Source organism: Lemur catta, chromosome 1, assembly GCF_020740605.2.
Source record: "Lemur catta isolate mLemCat1 chromosome 1, mLemCat1.pri, whole genome shotgun sequence".
Classification (NCBI taxonomy): domain Eukaryota; kingdom Metazoa; phylum Chordata; class Mammalia; order Primates; family Lemuridae; genus Lemur; species Lemur catta.
This window is the reverse complement of record NC_059128.1, coordinates 103,732,924-103,750,979: the sequence shown is the minus strand read 5'-3', so window position 1 is coordinate 103,750,979 and position 18,056 is coordinate 103,732,924. Positions and strand designations below refer to the sequence as shown.

The window sequence follows — 18,056 nt, the reverse complement described above, 5'->3', positions numbered from 1 at the left end:
TGAGGTGGGAGGATTGCTTGAGCCTAAGAGTTTGAGGTTATAGTGAGCTATGATTGTGCCACTGTACTCTAGCCTGGCCAGAAGAGTGAGACACTACCTCTGAAAATATAAAAGATATACTTGGACATCTTGTTTTAACTTAAAACATACAAATCTGACTGATCTTTTGATGTAATGCCAAAGCTTTTTGTTTCAGTATGAGTTTGCTGATTGGAATTCCACATATCTTTTTTTGCATAACAATGCCCATAACAAATTGTCTAGACTTCCACGTTCTATGATAAGACCTGTAGGATACTTGCAAAGCAATCTGAATGCAAACTCTTGGGTTTCTATAGAGTTTCCCCAATCTTTTACAGTGGTCCCTCCAAGGCAAACTGAACAGTTGTTTTTTTGTTGTTGTTTTAGTTTTTTTTTTTTTCTTCTAAGAGACAAGGTCTGGCTCTATTGCCCAGGCTGGAGTACAGTGGCATAATTATACTCACTGTAACCTTGAACTCCTGGGCTCCAGCAATCCTCCCACCTCAGCCTCCCGAGTAGCTGGGACTACTACTGACTTGAACCACCACACCCAGCTAATATATATATATTTTTTGGTAGAGACCGCAGGCAGTGGAGTGCGGGGTGGAGTCTCACTATGTTGCCAGGCTGATCTAAACTCCTGGCCTCAAGCAGTCCTCCTATGTTGGCCTCCCAAAGCACTGAGATTACAGGTGTGAGCCACAACACTCAGCCTCAACAGCTATCTTTAAAATTTCTATTTTATTTTCAATCGTGGAAAAAAAAAATCGCACAACATAAAAAAACCCTAACATAAAACTTACCATCTTAACTATTTTTAAGTATGTGGTTCAGTAGTATTAAGTATATTCACATTATCGTGCAACAGATCTGCAGAACGTTTCATGCTGCAAAACTGAACCTCTATATCCATGAAACAATTCCCCATTTCTCCCTCCCCCAGCTCCTAGTAACCACTATTCTACTTTCCATTTCTATGAGTCTGGCTACTGTAGGTATCTCATGTAAGTGGAATCATACAGTATTTATCTTTTTGTGAACAGCTTTTTTTTTAAGTGGCTACCTTTTCCAAAACTTTCTAAAGCAGTCAACTTAGTTTTCATAGAAACAGCAATTGACTTTGCTTTTGCACTCTTATTTCTTATTGATTTAGTTATGGCTCAGTTAAATTATGTAATTACAATAACAAGTACAACAGGCATAAACAGGTTTGGGAATGTGTTAGTCTGGGTTCACAAAGCAGGTGGAATCCCAAGATGAGATTAAATATAACCACCTGTTCGAGAAAACTGGGAGGGACCTGGGAGAGGCAGGAAGAGACATCAGAGCATGACATAAGTCTGACTCTGAGTGAAGGAGAGAGGGAAGGAAGGAAGTAGCGTGGAAACATCTGACACTGCAGTGCGATTTGAAGCAAAGTTTTCAGCAAGGACATTGGGGTGTTTTCCAGCTAAGATCACCCATCTTCCATCCATCTTCAAGGAATGGGCCTGCCTTAGTATCCTGTCCATGCTCAGCCAGTAAACTAGCCGGCAGCATCCATGGGAAATTTGGCCTTGGCACCAATGCACTGGTAGATTTAAGCAGCTGAAATCCTTGGTTAATTACACTCCCTGCAGTCAGAGATGTGAGAAGCCATTCTCATGGCTGCTGCAGGTGACAAACACAGCTGATTCTTAGTGTATTGAGTATGTATTTAGCTTGGCTGCATATAACAGAGAATGCAGATAACAATGGCTTAAACAAGAGAAGTCTAGTTTTTCTCACACAATGAGAAACGCAAAACAGGTGAGTTGGTTCAGTGGTTTTAAGATGCAGGATAGAGGTCTCTGCAATTCTCCTGGCCTTTCCCTCAGAGTTTTGAGATGGCTTCTCAACTCCAGCCATCACAGCTGCATCGCAGGCAGCTGGAAGGAGGAAGGGCAAGGGGAGAACAGGCATGCCAGCTAGCTCAGTCTGCACCCCCATTCAATCAGCTTTCCAGACAGCCCTACCCCACAATTTCTGTTTCTCTCTCACTGGCCTGAACTGTCACATAGTCACGCCTCTTTGTCAAGGAAGGCTGGGAAATGCCTTTCAGCTGGGTACATTGCCTCTGCCAATAAAATCAGGGTTGTTTGAGTAAGGAAGAAAAGGCAAACGGATACTGAGGAGGGTACCAGCTGTGTCTGCCACAGCTGATGAGCACAAGCACGCTAGAGGGTGGCCTGCTACCAACTGAGCACATTCAGGGTGACTTGGGCTTCATCCAAGGCGCCCTGAATGCAGAGGCTATGCTGTCTGCAGCAGCAATGGGGAGTTCGGCGCAACGGTGACTCAGTGCCATGGAGGTGGTAATGAGCACACATACTGGGTTATTTTTATTTCACTGGCATGTGAGCTCCACAGAGCAGGCACAGCTTTTTGAGTTGTTCACTGCTATATCCCCAGCAACTGCAACACTGCCTGCCATGCAATAAATATTTTGAATAAATGAATAATAATAGTGTTGCTTTCTTCCCTGTGTATCCTCTTAATAAACTTGTATCACCTGATGTCCTTGAATGCGCAACCTGCAAAAAAGCCCCTTTAGGGTTAATTCTTCCCCAGTATTGCCCATTCCATTTACTCTTAGCGGGTAACCTTGACATCTTCAGGGGAGAAACTTACCAACATGCTCCTATATCCCTTCCTCCTCCCTGCCTGTCTCAGAGGAAGAGCTGTCTCCCCCACTCCCTCACCGGCTAAGGCCAGCCCCCCAGCTATGCTCTGATTCCCACCCCCTCTTATCTCCTTAGGGAGTTAGATCCATCAATTATCCTCTTTGCTCAGTACCTTCAACTTCTCCTTTTATCTATCCTTCAAACATCTCCCAACAGGAAAAACAAAACTGTTATCCCTCTGTTCACTCCAGCTCTTATTTAACTCCTATAGCTGGGAGATTTCAGCCACTCCCTAGGCAGTGAGTACCCACTGTGTGCTGAAGATTCTTTGATCAGCCAGAGTTCTTGGCTGCAAGGGTAAACAAACCAACTCCCGATAATATGAGCAGAAAAAGTATTTACTAGAAGAGTATCAGGTAAGTCATAAAGCTAACTCCCTCACTCCGGCCCAAGATCATCAATCATAGCTCTGGTCAGTACCTGGCCTCCCATGCCTTTCCTAGAGCTGTACTCACACGAGAGCATGTGACTGGCAGGCTCTTCGGCAGTTTCTGTTTGATTTACCCACTGGTCTCTTGTGAGTTAGTTTGCTGTAAGTCAGCCTCTCTTTCATGAATTGATAATTTTGTGACCATTCATTATTTAATATTTAATAAGAAAAAAATACGACTTTCCCTGATATTGGCTTTTTTTTTTTTGAGACAGGGTCCCACTCTCTTACCTGGGCTGGAGTGCAGTGGCGTCATCATAGCTCACTGCAACCTCCAACTCCCGGGCTCAAGTAAACCTCCCTCCTCAACCTCCCAGAGTGCTGGGCCACCACACCCAGACTGCTTGGCTTTCAATTTTAGAAACTGAAGCTAATTTGTCCCAGCGTTATGTTTTTCACTTTTGATTTCAAGGATCTGGCTGCTGTATTATATACAACTTACCATGAAAATTAAAACATTGTTATGCATGTTCCCCTAAACAAATCTTTTTGGACCAATTAAAACAATAAACAGTCAAAATCATACATGACTGTCCCTAGAACATTTTGGTCATCCCTGAACTCAGAGATTGTCGCGCTGACCTTGTTCCTCCATGGGGCATGGCCCATCGGGTTGTTGGACTCCTTTGCACGTGTCAACTCTTCCCTCAGTCCAGGCCCCTCAGCCCCTTCCCAATCCTCATCTCTCTCTGGAACTGCTGGTGATCAGCTCCAAAATCCTGAATTCTGTATCATGGAGAACGATCTATCCTCTCTACTTCCTACCCTCTCAAACGTTTTGGTCTCAAAATTGCTTTACAATCTTAAATTGTATTGATAACCCCACAAAACTTTTAAAATATGGGTTATATCAACTAATATTTATTATAAATTGAAACTAAGATCTTAAAAATATTTATATATTCATTTAAATAATAAACTCATTACTTAGTAATATAAATTTTTTTTTATTTAAATTTATTACATTTTCCAAAATAAATAAAAAGGCCGTGAGAAGAGTGGCGTTGTTTTACAGCTTTGCTGATCTCTTTAATGTCTGGATTAATCGGAGACAGCTGGATTTCCGTGTCTGCTTTTGCATTCAATCTGTCACAACATCTCGTGATATGCAACCTTTGGAAAACTCCACTATATACTCAGGAAAGAATAAGAATGAAAAAGGCAAATAATATCTTAGTATTGTTATAACAATTGTTTTGACCTTGCAGACCCTCCCACACAAAAGGGTTTCGGGGACCTCCCCAAAATCCCAGATCACACTTTAAGGACAACACTTTAATAATCCCCATTCTAGACCATGTTCTGGGGGGGGGGTTGCTGCTAAACACTCAAAGAAGCCCATCCTCCATTCATCCAACAAATGTTTATTGAGCAGCTACTGAGTACCAGACACCATTCTGGGTGCTGGAGACGTGGCTGGGAGGAGACAGGTAATGAACAATAAACAAAGTTATGCCAGATGATAATAAATTCCATGAAGAATCATAAAGCCAGAGCAGGAAAATGAGGTTGAAGGAGGGGACTGCTATATAGGGTGGTCATGGATGCCTCTCTGAGGAGGAGACATCTATACAGACACTGAATGATATGAGACAGACTGCCGGGGAGTACCAGGGGACCAACACTCCAGGCAGGAACAGCAAGTGCAAAGGCCCTGCAGCAGTGTGTGTGTTACATTTGAGGAAAAGCAAGGAAGCCAGTGAGGCTTGGACAGAATGAGTGAGGGGGAGGGTTGTGGGAGATGAGGCCAGAAGAGAGGAATGCTCAGATTCTGGGCATGCTTTCAAAGGAGAATGATGATTTCACTGAATTAATGCCCCTGTTTCAGGCTGCAGCAGATTTTATTCTCCAAAAATGACCACAGCAATATTTCTAGCCCTATGTGCTCTTCCAGAACCTTGTCACTCCCCATGGAGAAATGAAGTCTGCTCCCTTCCCCTTGAACCTGGGCAGGGCTTTATGCACTCCTTCACAAATAGAATGTGGTGGAACTGACACTGTGTGGTACCTGAGGGTGGGTCACAAAATGCAGTATGGTTTAGGCCTGGCTCTCCCTGTCACTGGGTGCTCACCCATGGAATCCAGCCACCATATTGTGAGGAAGCCCAGACAAATCCCAGCAGGAAGAGTGCCTGGGGAGGCCCACGTGGAGATCTGAGGCTTTCAGCTGACAGCCAACATCAACCAACAGAGTGAGCAAGCTTTCAGATTATTGCAGCCCTAGCCTTCGGGCTGAAACTGCAGACATCATGGAGAAGAGATAATCCCTCCTCACTGTGCCCCGTCTAGATTCCCGATCGCACAATCTGTGAGCATGATAAATGATTCTCTTACACTTGTTTTATTTTTACTTCTGTTTTTTGAGACAGGGTCTCACTCTGTCACCCTGGCTAGAATGTAGTGGTGTCATCATAGCTCACAGCAACCTCAAACTCCTGGGGTCAAGTGATCCTCCCACCTCAGCCTCCTGAGTAGCTGGGACTACAGGCATGCAACATGACGCTCAGCTAATTGTTCTATTTTTTGTTGAAAGGGGGTCTTGCTCTTGCTCAGGCTGGTCTTAAACTCCTGACCTTAAGTGATCCTCCTGCCTCAGCCTCCCGGAGTGCTAAAATTACAGGCATGAGCCACTGTGCCTGGACGTGATTCTTTTAAATTTAGATAATTTGTTATACAGCAGCCTATAACTAGAACTGAGGCCTCTAAGCATCCTATGTGAGCTTTCCAAAATACAAACTAATTGAGATAGGCCTGATTAAAATCTTGCAATGACTCCTTAGGCTAAAGTCAAAGCTGGCGAGCCCTCCAGGGTATTAAGAGATCTCATCAATCACCCGGCCTTCTTCCCTCCTGGTTATGAGCTGGGCAGCCCTGGGATTCAGGCTGATGGGTGGAAGCAGTCCCTAAGTAGGTGAATTAAGGAGAAAATAGAGGCTGAGGTGGGAGGATCGCTTGAGGCTAGGAGTTCAAGACTGGCCTAAGCAATATAGCGAGACCCCGTATCTGCAAAAAAAAAATTTTTTTTTAATTAGCCAGGTATGGTGGTGGGTGCCTGTAGTTCCAGCTACTCAGGAGGCTGAGGCAGGAGGATCACTTGAGCAGAGGAGTTTGACGTTGCAGTGAGCTAGGCTGATGCCACAGCACTCTAGCCTGGGTGACAGAGCAAGACTCTATCTTAAAAAAAAAAAATTAAAAATTAAAAAAGACATTCTTCTCCTCAAATGGAGGCCACATAAACACCAAAGACAGCCCAGAGTCTCCTTCCCCTGCACCTCCCTACCCTTACCCCTAGTTGTAAAAAGCCCCTGGTCATGAAGGATTTCCAGGTGAATTCCTTAAAAGTTTCACACAGAAGTTGCAACATGGGGCCAAACTGACCTGCAGATGTGTTGTGTTTTAAAAACATAAGTTAGTTGATGTGGTAGAATGTCCACAGAGATGGCTGCCAACAAATTCTCCCATCCCTGTATATGCATGTCAGACCTACCACCAAGAGGTGTTTATTTCCCTATACCTTGAATCAGGGCTGGACACGTGTCTTGATTGGACCGATGGAATGCAGAGGACCTGGTAATATGTGACTTCTGGGTCTGGGCTTTATGAGGCCTTGCAGCCTGCATTTTACCTTTTTGGGATCAAGCCACTCAAGAAAGAAGCTTGGGCTAGAAAACATGCAGAGAGAGGCCCAGCCAGCACCCCCAGCCTTCCCACCACCCCAGGTAAGGCACCAGACATGAATGAAGCCATCTTGAGTTTTCTGGCCCCAGTCGAGCCCCCAGCTGAATGCAGCCATGACCAACACTCTCAGAGCAGAACTGCCCAGGTGTGTCCAGTCAGATCACAGGGTCATTAGAAATAATAAATCATGGCCGGGTGTGGTGGCTCACGCCTGCAATCCTAGCACTCTGGCAGGCCAAGGCGGGTGGATTGTTTGAGCTCAGGAGTTCAAGACCAGCCTGAGCAAGAGTGAGACCCCCGTCTCTACTAAAAATAGAAAGAAATTAGCTGGACAACTAAAAATACATAGAAAAAATTAGCCAGGCATGGTGGTGCATGCTTGTAGTCCCAGCTACTCGGGAGACTGAGGCAGGAGGATCGCTTGAGCCCAGGAGTTTGAGGTTGCTGTGAGCTAGGCTGACGCCACGGCACTCTAGCCCAGGCAACAGAGTGAGACTCTGTCTCAAAAAAAAAAGAAAAAGAAATAATAAATCATTATTATTTTTAGCCACTAAATTTTAAGGTGGGCCAGGCGTGGTGGCTCACACCTATAATCCTAGCACTCTGGGAGGCCGAGGTAGGAGGATCGCTTGAGCTCAGGAGTTCAAGACTACCCTGAGCAAGAGTGAGATTCCGTCTCTGCTAAAAAATAGATAGAAATTTGGCCAGGCAACGAAAAATATATTTTAAAAAAAAAAGTAGCCGGGTGTAGTGGTGTGCGCCTGTAGTCCCAGCTACTCAGGAGGCTGAGGCAGGAGGATTGCTTGAGCCCAGGAGTTTGAGGTTGCTGTGAGCTAGGCTGACACCACAGCACTCTACGGGGCAACAGAACGAAACTCTGTCTCAAAAAAAAAATTTAAGGTGATTTGTTACCCAGCAATAGATAACAGTCGACAACAGTTAAAAACTAGACACTGTCACATAAAAACATGAATTTTTTGCCTTCTTTTTGAAAACACTGGACCTGGGTAGCTCACTTGGACTTGAAGGCAGGATCTTAAAGGTGCGCTTACAACCCCAGTGAAGATCTGTGGTTAAAACAGGACAACTGCTTCATAGAGGGGAGGAGTCCTCCCTGCTCCCATCACTTCTCCCAGGGCAGAAATGATGGGAGTTGGTGACATCCAATCATAACTCTATTATCTCTCCTGAGGCTGGTTCACCAGGCAGGTCATTAATCAGCAGGTACACATAATTTCTAGGCAGAGAGAGAGAGAGTTCTCCCAGGAATTTTGCAAACAAAATATGTTCTTTTCCCTTGTTGAAATATATAAAATTTATCTTCTGGGAGCATTTGTACAGGGGGCCTTGTGACTTACTTCAAAACAATAGATGGCAGACATACTTGATTAACTTCATCTTTTATCTGGGGGAAGGAAGACAATTAATTAATTACCTGGTGATGACAGGGGACCCTCATGGACATCAAGGGAATTTGACCAAGTGTCTCCCCGAACCTGGAGGAACCCCAGTTTATCCAGCTCGGGGCTCTGTTCTGGGCAAGCAGGCTGGGGAATGGGTGTCGGGGGTGGTATGTGAAAAATGCTGTTTCCACTCTCACCACCGCAGGGAGGTGGGAAAGGGCAACTGTCAGGAAGAGAGGTGACCCAAGAAATTGGGAACTATTTCCTGGCTTCTTCCCAGTACTCTAGTCCCTAGGGGCCTCGGTTGCAACAGAATTACATTGTTTATGATGAGCCTGACTCAACAGGATGTGAAGGGAGAAGAGCTCTAAGTAACATTGAGAAAAGCTGATACAGCCACTCCCCATTGAAATGAAGCAGAAAATGTTCAATCACACACAATCAAAATAAAACCACTGGGTTCCTGCCTGTCAACAAACAGCTGGGGCCCAACAGCTCAGGCTGGCTCACGGATGCCGACATCCTGCTCTGCCTCCCTAGGTTTCTTTTAGCCCCCGTTCCAGGCTTGCCTGCCAGCTATAGTGCTCAATAGCTGAGCCTCTGGGCAAGAGATTTTGGATTGTCTCTGAAAATATGGATGTGACAACCCCAGGGAGGTACTAGGGAGATAACCCGAGACAGCTGTAAGAGATAAGTAACATTATCATTGTTTCCGTTTTACAGGGGAGGAAACTGGGCACAGAGAAGTTCCAGCTTGACCAAGAGTACAGCTAGTGGCCGGGCGTGGTGGCTCACGCCTGTAATCCTAGCACTCTGGGAGGCCGAGGCGGGAGGATCACTCGAGGTCGGGAGTTCGAGACCAGCCTGAGCAAGAGCGAGACCCCATCTCTACTAAAAATAGAAACAAATTAGCTGGTCAACTAAAATATATATAGAAAAAATTAGCTGGGCATGGTGGCACATGCCTGTAGTCCCAGCTACTCGGGAGGCTGAGGCAGTAGGATTGCTTAAGCCCAGGAGTTTGAGGTTGCTGTGAGCTAGGCTGATGCCACGGCACTCACCCTAGCCAGGGCAACAAAGTGACACTCTGTCTCAAAAAAAAAAAAAAAAAAAAAGAGTACAGCTAGTAAGTGGCAGAGCTGGGATTCAAACCCAGGTCGTCGGGCTCCAGAGTCCCTACTCATAACCACCCAGTTGGCTGCTTCTGGGTGTCAGATGGGCAAGCATCTTCTAAGTCGTAAAAAAAAAAAAACCTCAGTGTACCCCTCAGGGACAGCTATGATGTAATTCTGGGGAAGCAGACCCAATCAAGCACCCTGGCTCTGCCCCAGGTCAGTGCTAGAGGAGGAATAGTAGCCCTGGTACCCCACCCCCACGCCAGGCAGGCACAGAGGACAACTCTACCGTGGAGTGCTGGGCCCTTCATTAGCCAGGGAGGCCTGATGACAGCTGGTGGCTTTCTGCCCTGCCTCCCCTTCCTCCTGCAGTGGTCTAGTGCCTTGGTCAAGAGCAGACTCGAGCCAGATTGACTTTGTTTTTTTGTTTTGTTTTGTTTTTTGAGACCGAGTCTCACTATATTACCCGGGCTAGAGTGCCGTGGCATCACCCTAGCTCACAGCAACCTCAAACTCCTGGGCTCAAGCAATCCTCCTGCCTCAGCCTTCCAAGTAGCTGGGACTACAGGCATGTGCCAGATTTACTTTGGATCTGGCTCTGCCTTACTTAGAAAGTAGGTAGCAGCCGCATCATAGTGCTTGTTGTATTGTATGAGTTGGTATATGTAAAGTGCTTAGCACAGTGGCACATAGGACTCCCTAACCAATGCCAGCTGTAACAGACCACTATTCTCTTATTTTATCAGCTCTATACCTTCCTCCCACCCCAAGGTTCTCAGGCATCCTGATTCTTTTGTTTTGATCAATTCCCAGCTTGGAATTGGGAGTATGACCTTATCTTCAGAAGGTAAAGCTGGTCCAGAGGTAGGAAGCAATAATGGGAGATTTCAAGCATCACAGTAGGCTCTTGGAAGTCTTTTCGGAATAGGAGCTCTCCTGGGAACACTAACTTTGCCCAGGTGAGTGGCTTTTTACTGCACTTGCCTCTGAGGTCTGGAAGGAAGATGGGGGACTAATGTCAGCATCCAACTCCTGGGGAGATGGAGACGGAAGTCCCAAGGCTGCGTGCCTCTCCTCCCCCCTCCCACAGACCCCTCTCCTCATTCATTCTAGGCCCCACACATACCCTCTCCCTCCCAGGACTCAGGTGACTTCGCCTGTCTGCTAGGAAAGTAATTGAATTTCATGCAAGATTAATGGCTCTTGTCCTCAAATGGCACTGCTCACTGGCTCTGCAGTGCAAACCCCCATTTCCCATCTGTGGGGCCAGAGCCAGCCCAGGAGGAAGAGTGGTGAGAGGCTTGGCTAGTGGTAAGGCTCCCGGGTCCTGTCCTGACTGGCTCCAGAAGAGCAATGACTGTAGGAGGGACAAGATGGGGAGGCTGGACTGTGGCTGAGAGAGAGCTGGGATGGGAGCTGGAGTCAGGGTACTGCCACAGGGCCTGGGACTCAGTCTGACAGAGAGCTGCCTGGCCTGGGCAGGGACTCCCACATGGCAGAGCTCTTCCCCCGTCTCCAGGCATCATTGCCTCCTTGCACCGTTAAATTTACCAAGAGCTCTGATACCCATAATCCCACTCAACTCTCAGGAGAGCCCCGGAAGGGGTGACTACTCTTATGTCCATGAGAACAATCTCAGAGAAGTTATCACTTACGCATTCATTTAACAAACATTTATGAAGTGCTTGTTGTATACCAGGAAATAAATCCAGCTCTCCTGATTCAAGGCCAGTGCTCTTTCTACATACTTGCTTCAGTATGTTGATTCCGGCTTCCCTCTCCTCCTAAATTTGCCCCCCAAACACTCTCCCTTTGTTGTGGTTTTGAAATGCCTACAAATTCCTTGATACCCCATTCTTCAAGAAATGGAGCCTAATTCCCCTCCACTTGAATGTTAGTTGGGCTCTCTTCCAACTAATAGAACACTAGAAAGTAGAATAGAGGCGTGCAATTATGAAGGAGGCTGGGCAGTAAAAGGCACTGCAGCTTCCTGCTTCTTTTCTTTCTCTCTCTCTGATCACTTGCTCTAGGGGAAGCCAGCTGCCAGTCGTGGTCAGACCAATGTAGGAACTGAGGCCTCTGACCAACAGACCTGTGAGCAAGCTTGGGAGTAGGTCCCTCATGTCCAGGCAACGTGGTCAGTGCAGCCTCATGAGAGACCCAGAGGTAGATGAGACCTCTTTAAGCTATTCTTAGATTTCTGACCTTCAGAAATTGTGTGAGATAATAAATGTTTGTTGCTGTTGGGTTTTTTTGAGACAGAGTCTCGCTCTGTCGCCCTGGGTAGAGTGCAGTGGCATCTTCGAGGCTCACTGCAACCTCAAACTCCTGGGCTCAAGCGATCCTCCTGCCTCAGCCTCACGAGTAACTGGGACTACCGGCGGGAACCACAATGCTAACTTTTTTAGTGTGCCCAGCTAATTTTTCTGTTTTCAGTAGAGACAGGGTCTCCCTCTTTCTTAGGCTGGTCTCAAACTCCTGAGCCCAAGTGATCCTCCCGCCTCACCCAGCCTCCTAGCATGCTAGGATTACAGGCGTGAGCCAACGCCTGGCCTGTTTGTTGTTTTAAGCTACTGACTTTTGGGGCAATTTTTTACAAAGCAATAGATAACCAACCAATCTATCTTCCTCACCGTGGAAATCCCTCATCTCCCAGAGCCAACCTATGCCTTTACTAGGTAGCTCAAGTCATTTAAAAGTTTCTTTTTGTCTTATATTCAGCTGAGATAGCAAAGCGAGTCAGAGTAACTGGTCTCAAATATCTTCGGTTGCTGCTTTCTAGCTGTGGTACACAGGGAAAGTTACTTAACCTCTCTGGGCCTCAGTTTCCACATCTGTCAAACAATGATGATATTGTCTTGGAAAACAAGAGTGTGGGGATTAAATGAGAGAACAGACCTGTGAGAGTACCTACCCCAATGGTGCCTGATAAATCAGTTCCCTCTGCCCCTCTGACTTTCTTATTCCTTGCATGCTCACTTGCATGCTCCCAAGCCTCTGCCCAGGAGGCTGGGGCTAGGATCAAGGGCTTGAGGAGCTTCTCATCCTCTTCCTGCCACAGGAGACAGAGGAGAGGAGCTGCACCAGGGATCTCCCTCCAGTCTGGGAGTAAGAGATGTGTCCACCCCAAGTAGGCTGTGCAGCTGGAAAGGTCCCAAAGAACCTTTACAGAGCAGGAGCTGGCACCTCATTGGCTAGGCTTGTGCTCTCGCCCAGCTGCCCCACCAGCTTCCTCCCAGGGTGACAGGAGTCTAATTTGCCACTCACCCGTTCCTAACCGATTAGGAAAACTGCTGTTTCCAAAGGCTTCCCCGGTTTCTTTTCCTTTTCACCAGCTTTCTTTCCCCCAATCTCCCTTTTTAAATTTTTAAAATTTATTTTAATTACAAGTAATATGTGAAAAATCCTAACAGCCAACATTTCCTGAGAACTTAGCGGCCAAGGTTCTAAGACTGTTATGCGTCTCACCGCCACTCTGCGAGGCTGATTACTATAATTAGCTACATTTTACACATGACCAAGCCAAGGCAAAGGGGTTAGGGAAATTGTCTAAGGTCACACAGAGGCAAAAAGAAGCTAATGAAGCTTAGGCTTCAGGGTCAGTACATCATTTATACAGGCTGTTAAGACTGTTTAATACTTGTATTCATATTTAGTAGTCCTTTTCTTAAAAAACGCAATGAACACTGGATGCAGCTACAGAGGTAACCTGTCAGTGTGCTGTTTTCTTGCAAATATTTAAAAAATACATTTACATCACAAATACATACATACAGAAATAGATCGCTTTAAAAAAAAAATACTCGGGGTCCTATTGTGTGTGAGGCTGGCACCCAGCTCTTTTTACACATCTTGACTGTCGTTCCTCGTTTCTAACCATTGCGTGGTGTGCACCACACATGCACACGTTTATCCACCCACCTTCCTTAAGTTAAGCCCTCCACGCCCCACCTCGGCTCTGCTCCCTCCCCGGGATTCCGGCGTTTTCGCCCTCCGCCCTGCCCCCACCCCGTTCCCCTCTCCCACCGCCCCCTTCCCCCATCCCCACTACTTCTCCACGCCCTATCCATCTCTTCCTGCCTCCCGGTTTCTCCTCTCTCGCTGCCACCGCACCCCGTCTTCACTGCCCCCCCCGTTACCCACCCCCACCGCCCCCTCTCTCCCACCCCGCTTCCCCAGGCTTGCTGTGACCCTAACTCGCAGTCCCCCATCCTCCCGCGCCCTCCGCGCCGGGATGGAGCGCGCAGCCAGCGGGCTGCGACGCGCGCTGACAGTGTGAAGAATGGCTTCAGCTGTAATTAGCGACCCCGCGGCTAATCACTATGTACATTTACATTTTAAGTGCTGCAGAGGGAGCGGGGGAAGGGGAGGCGACCGGCGGGAGGGAGTGGGCCTTTTCCGCGTTCTCCCTTCTCCCAGCGAGGAGCGAGGCGAACGCGAGTCTTTTACAAGCAGACGGTAGCGGAGGAGGGTGGGGGCGACGGCGGCCTCGAGGGCCAGCCTGTGCGGGCGCAGAACCGCCCCATCCTCACCCAACAAAACCGTGAAGCTCCCAGGCCCCTTCCTCCAGATTACAGACCCCGGCCTAATCATAATCCCTTCCGAGTAAGCTTTCGGCACAGGCTTGCATATCCCCGGAGGCCGAGAGCTCGCTCCTTCCCCAACCAGCCCGTTCCAACGTGGTTTCCAGCCTTTCGGGGGCTTTTTCTCCCGCCGAACCGAAACTGCGGCCCTCCAAGTGCCACCACGGCCTGGCCTTACAGAGCCCTCGGTGTCCCGCGCCGCCGCGCGCAGCAGGCAGTCTTTGTGTCTTCTCCAGGCTGCTAGCCTCCAGCACCTAAGGCAGGTCCTCCGGGACACCGCTGGGGCGGGGCCCTAGTCCCGGTTCCGAGCATACCCCGAGGGTGTCCCGGCAGGGGCGCACAGATCCACCCCAAAGGGTGGTAAATGGGTAATCCCCAGGTTCTGAACAGCAGGGGCCGAGCGCTGTCGCAGGTGGCGAGGAGGCGAGATCAGCCGCGAGGAGGGAGAAGTGTGCCCGGCAGCCCCACCTGAAACTGGGCCCCGCTCGCCCCAGCTCTGCGTGCCCCTCCGCGCCACACCCCGCTACAATCATCCCCCGCCCCGCACCAGACCTGCCCCCTCCCTCAGCTCTGACTGCGCGTGAGGGGCACGAAAGGATAAGGGCGAGGCCCGAGGGCAGTTGTAGGGAGGGTCGGGCTTCTTCTCAAACCCCCTCGCTTTCATCGAAAGTCCCTTAGCCCCAACCTCATCTCTTTCTCTGCTGCTCCTCTAACCCGGCAGGAGACCCCGGCCACTCTCCATCCCGTGGAGTTTCCGAAGAGGGGCATCCCAGTAGCTTCGTAATCCCCCAAGGCTCAACTCCCCACCTTCCTCCCTTCTCTCCCTTAAAACCTGCCTTCACCCAGTCTCATTTTTGGAAAAGGACGCCACTGGGTCTCAAGGGACCAAGGTGGACAGAATTCCAACTGGGAAGAGGGGGATCCACGTTAGCAGGGAACCACGCCCGCTTGCCCTAAAGCTCGCAACTCTAACTGCGGGCTTCCAGGCACGGGTGGCGGGAGCGTAACGCCTCTGGCTAAGAGGTCCCGTGCGCTTTCCTGTCCGCCCCGGGGTAGCCTGGCCCTGAGCCTCGACCCCATGTCCCAGGGGCGTACGGGGCTCCGGACAGGCGTGGCAACGCTGAAACCTGGGTCTCTGGAGCCCCGCGAGGACCACGCCGCGACGTTGTCGTCCGAGGAGGAGCGCGGAGTGGAGCCGGAGCCAGCGCCTCCCGCACTCTGCTGACCGCGCACTGGCTGTCCTTGAGGCGAGAACACTCGGGAGCGGAACGGAGGGAGTGCTCCCTTGAGGGGAGGAGGAGCGGGGCCCCAGCAAGCCTCTCGGAAACCTCTTCCCGGGAGGGGACGAGGGGCGGCCTTCAGGTGGAACGGGGAAGGGTTCGGGGACCTGGCTTGACTCGGCGCGTGCACCCCAAGCGCAGTTTTTACTTAGGTTGCCGTTTATGAGGTTGGCTCGGGAAGGGCCGCTGACGATTACAGTTAACTTCACCTTCCAAACCACTCCCTGGCACTGCCAATGCGCCCCGCCTTGCGCGACGCCCCCACGCCGGGGTAGCCGAGGACGGGGACTTGACGCGAGAGGCCGGAGAGGCTGGGACGGGGGCGGGGCCTCCGGGCTCCCGGGCGGGGCCTCGGCTGAAGGCGCTGAGCACCCGGCACCGAGAGCGCGGAGTCGCGCGGCGCCCACTCGAGAGAAGTGGGGCGGGGATCGCGCCGTCCCAGCCCGCCCGCCAGCGTCCACGCCGCTCCCGCACCCTTACCCCTCTGGCCCCTGCAGGGCGCGACCGGCGGCCATGCAGCCGCGGGGCTGAGGCGGCCCCATGGCCAAAGCCAGCGGTCCCGGCGACGACGGCGCATGGAGAACTTCCGCAAGGTGCGCTCCGAGGAGGCGCCGGCGGGGGGCGGGGCCGAGGGGGACGGCCCGGGCTCCGGCCCCTTCGCCGACCTGGCGCCGGGCGCCGTGCACATGCGGGTCAAGGAGGGCAGCAAGATCCGGAACCTGATGGCCTTCGCCACGGCCAGCATGGCGCAGCCAGCCACGCGCGCCATCGTCTTCAGCGGCTGCGGCCGGGCCACCACCAAAACCGTCACGTGCGCCGAGATCCTCAAGCGCCGCCTGGCGGGCCTGCACCAGGTCACGCGGCTGCGCTACCGGAGCGTGCGCGAGGTGTGGCAGAGCCTCCCGCCTGGGTCCACACCGGGTCAGACGCCTGGCGAGCCAGCCGCCAGCCTCAGTGTACTTAAGAACGTGCCCGGCCTCGCCATCCTACTTTCCAAGGACGCACTGGATCCACGACAACCTGGCTACCAGCCCCCAAACCCCCATCCCGGTCCCTCGTCCCCCTCAACCGCGCCAACGTCCAAGAGGAGCCTAGGGGAACCTGGAGCTGGAGAAGGCTCCGCGAAGCGGTCGCAGCCTGAGCCAGGGACTGTGGACGAGGACCGGACGGCCTGAGAACCCCAGACTCCGGTCTTGGGGGTCATCTAGACATCTCCCAGGACCTCCACCTTCAGACGCACCTCCAGCCTTTCACGAGAGGGTCTTCTGGGCCCCACAGCCTGGACACAGCACCTGAAACAGGTAGCATGAACCCCAAGGTGACAGGAGAAGGGCCCCAGGAGTGGCAGTAGAGGACCCCGACGACACCAGGGAAGCTTAGTGAGATGGTGCCTCCTACAGCTGTGTTGCCTGAAGAGGTGGAACTCCACCTTCACCTTTTCTGGGCCATACTGGGACCTTCTTCAGGAAGGGGATGGTGGGCAGCTGGGCTCTTGGGACCCTTAAGGGTTAAAGGCACCCACCCTCCCCTAACTCGGCCTGGATCATGAAGGGGACCTGGATCCTGGAAGTCGGGGAGAGCCCTTGGAATCACCCACGCTATGGAGAGAGGAGGGCAGGGGGTGAGAAACTGACTGCTGAGGGTAGGCGAGTCTGAGATATGGGGGCTCTATTCTGTCCCCAACCCTGGGACAGTTTCCTTCTAGTTTTCCTTCCCCTGCCTCTGAGGAGCATCCTGAGATTGCGGTGGCAGAGGTATCTGCCTTCTCTATGCTGGCCCAGAGGGAGAGACCCAGGACAGAACTCTCTATGCCTCCTCCCCCGAGCCCCACAGCTAGAGTCTTGCTTCCAATAAAACAAACACAAAAATGGCTCTGTCCCTGGGTTTTTTCCTAACCGCCTGCATGAGCAGAGACAGCTCTGGCCTGCCCCCTTTTATCTCAGTCCCCTCCCGCTTGCATCCTTTGCCTTTGGAGTCTACAGGGTCAGGCGCAGATTGGGCAGCTTCAAAACGGCGCGAGGGGCACACTGCCCAGTCCCTGGCTTCTCCCTCTCTCCACTACCGTTCCTGGCTGGCCCTGGCCACAGGGGCTTGTAGCCAGAAGGGGGTCTATGTCACCCTGTGCATCACCACTAAGCGAAAGGGAGCAGTACCATTGCTTTTCTGGGAGGGGAAGGAAGGAGAGCATTGATGAAGTCTCCTGGAGGTCACTGCCAAGGATGGCAGAACTTGCTGAGGTTCCTGAACCTGCAGCCTGCAGACAGTAGACTGAGCCTTACCCAGAAGGCTGGCACAAAGTCCCCATGCCCATGGGTAGGCTCTCCCCTTCACTGCCCTCTCTCTGAGAAAGGACAGCACACCCTTGGGAGAGGGGGAGGAGAGAGACTGAGCACAAATCCACTGCTGGAAATTACTATTCAGCAGAGAAGCTGGGACTTGGGCTGTGAATCACTGCAGGCTCCCAGATAAGCTGTTGCCTCCAGCCCTGCACAGCTGTCTGTTGAGAGATAACGGCCTCCTAAGCCTCTCTGCCCAACTCTAAGTCAGCTGAGGGGGTGGGTGGTGCTGTGTGCTGGAAGAGCTCTGGAGAGTAAGGGGAGGGCGTTTAGCCCCCGGATCTCAGAGGCAGGCCCCCACATGCCACTCAGCAGCACCTCTGGGAAGGAAGAGATAAGGAAGAGTGTAAGTCATTTTGCTGGCAGAACCCCGAAATAAATCCTGCTGCTGCCAAGAGGTAGGTTTTGCAGTTCATGGGAGGGGCTTTTAAGGGGAGTCTCCTTTTCCCTCAGTCTCCCTGCTGGAGCTTTGGATCAGTGAGCCCTGTTATCTAGGCTTTGTCACTGG

The 18,056-nt window shown here is 50.9% G+C and overlaps 1 protein-coding gene and 1 long non-coding RNA gene across 3 annotated transcripts; one reads left to right on the top strand and one right to left on the bottom strand.

Moving 5' to 3' along the window:
- Positions 1-4,101: 4,101 nt before the first annotated feature.
- LOC123624481 lies at positions 4,102-15,408 on the bottom strand. 2 transcript variants are annotated; one of them, XR_006730136.1, is made up of 3 exons: positions 15,060-15,408; positions 8,190-8,236; positions 4,102-4,281 (listed from the first exon to the last, which is right to left on the bottom strand). It is a non-coding gene; the product is annotated as an uncharacterized LOC123624481 (long non-coding RNA). The 2 variants fall into 2 exon arrangements; XR_006730137.1 differs by lacking the exon at positions 15,060-15,408 and adding an exon at positions 10,183-10,193.
- A 146-nt stretch (positions 15,409-15,554) lies between these two features.
- RPP25 (ribonuclease P and MRP subunit p25) lies at positions 15,555-17,082 on the top strand. The gene has a single exon (XM_045532324.1). It carries the CDS (start codon positions 15,788-15,790, stop codon positions 16,385-16,387), a length of 600 nt encoding a protein of 199 aa, XP_045388280.1. The 5' UTR covers positions 15,555-15,787; the 3' UTR covers positions 16,388-17,082.
- Positions 17,083-18,056: the final 974 nt, after the last annotated feature.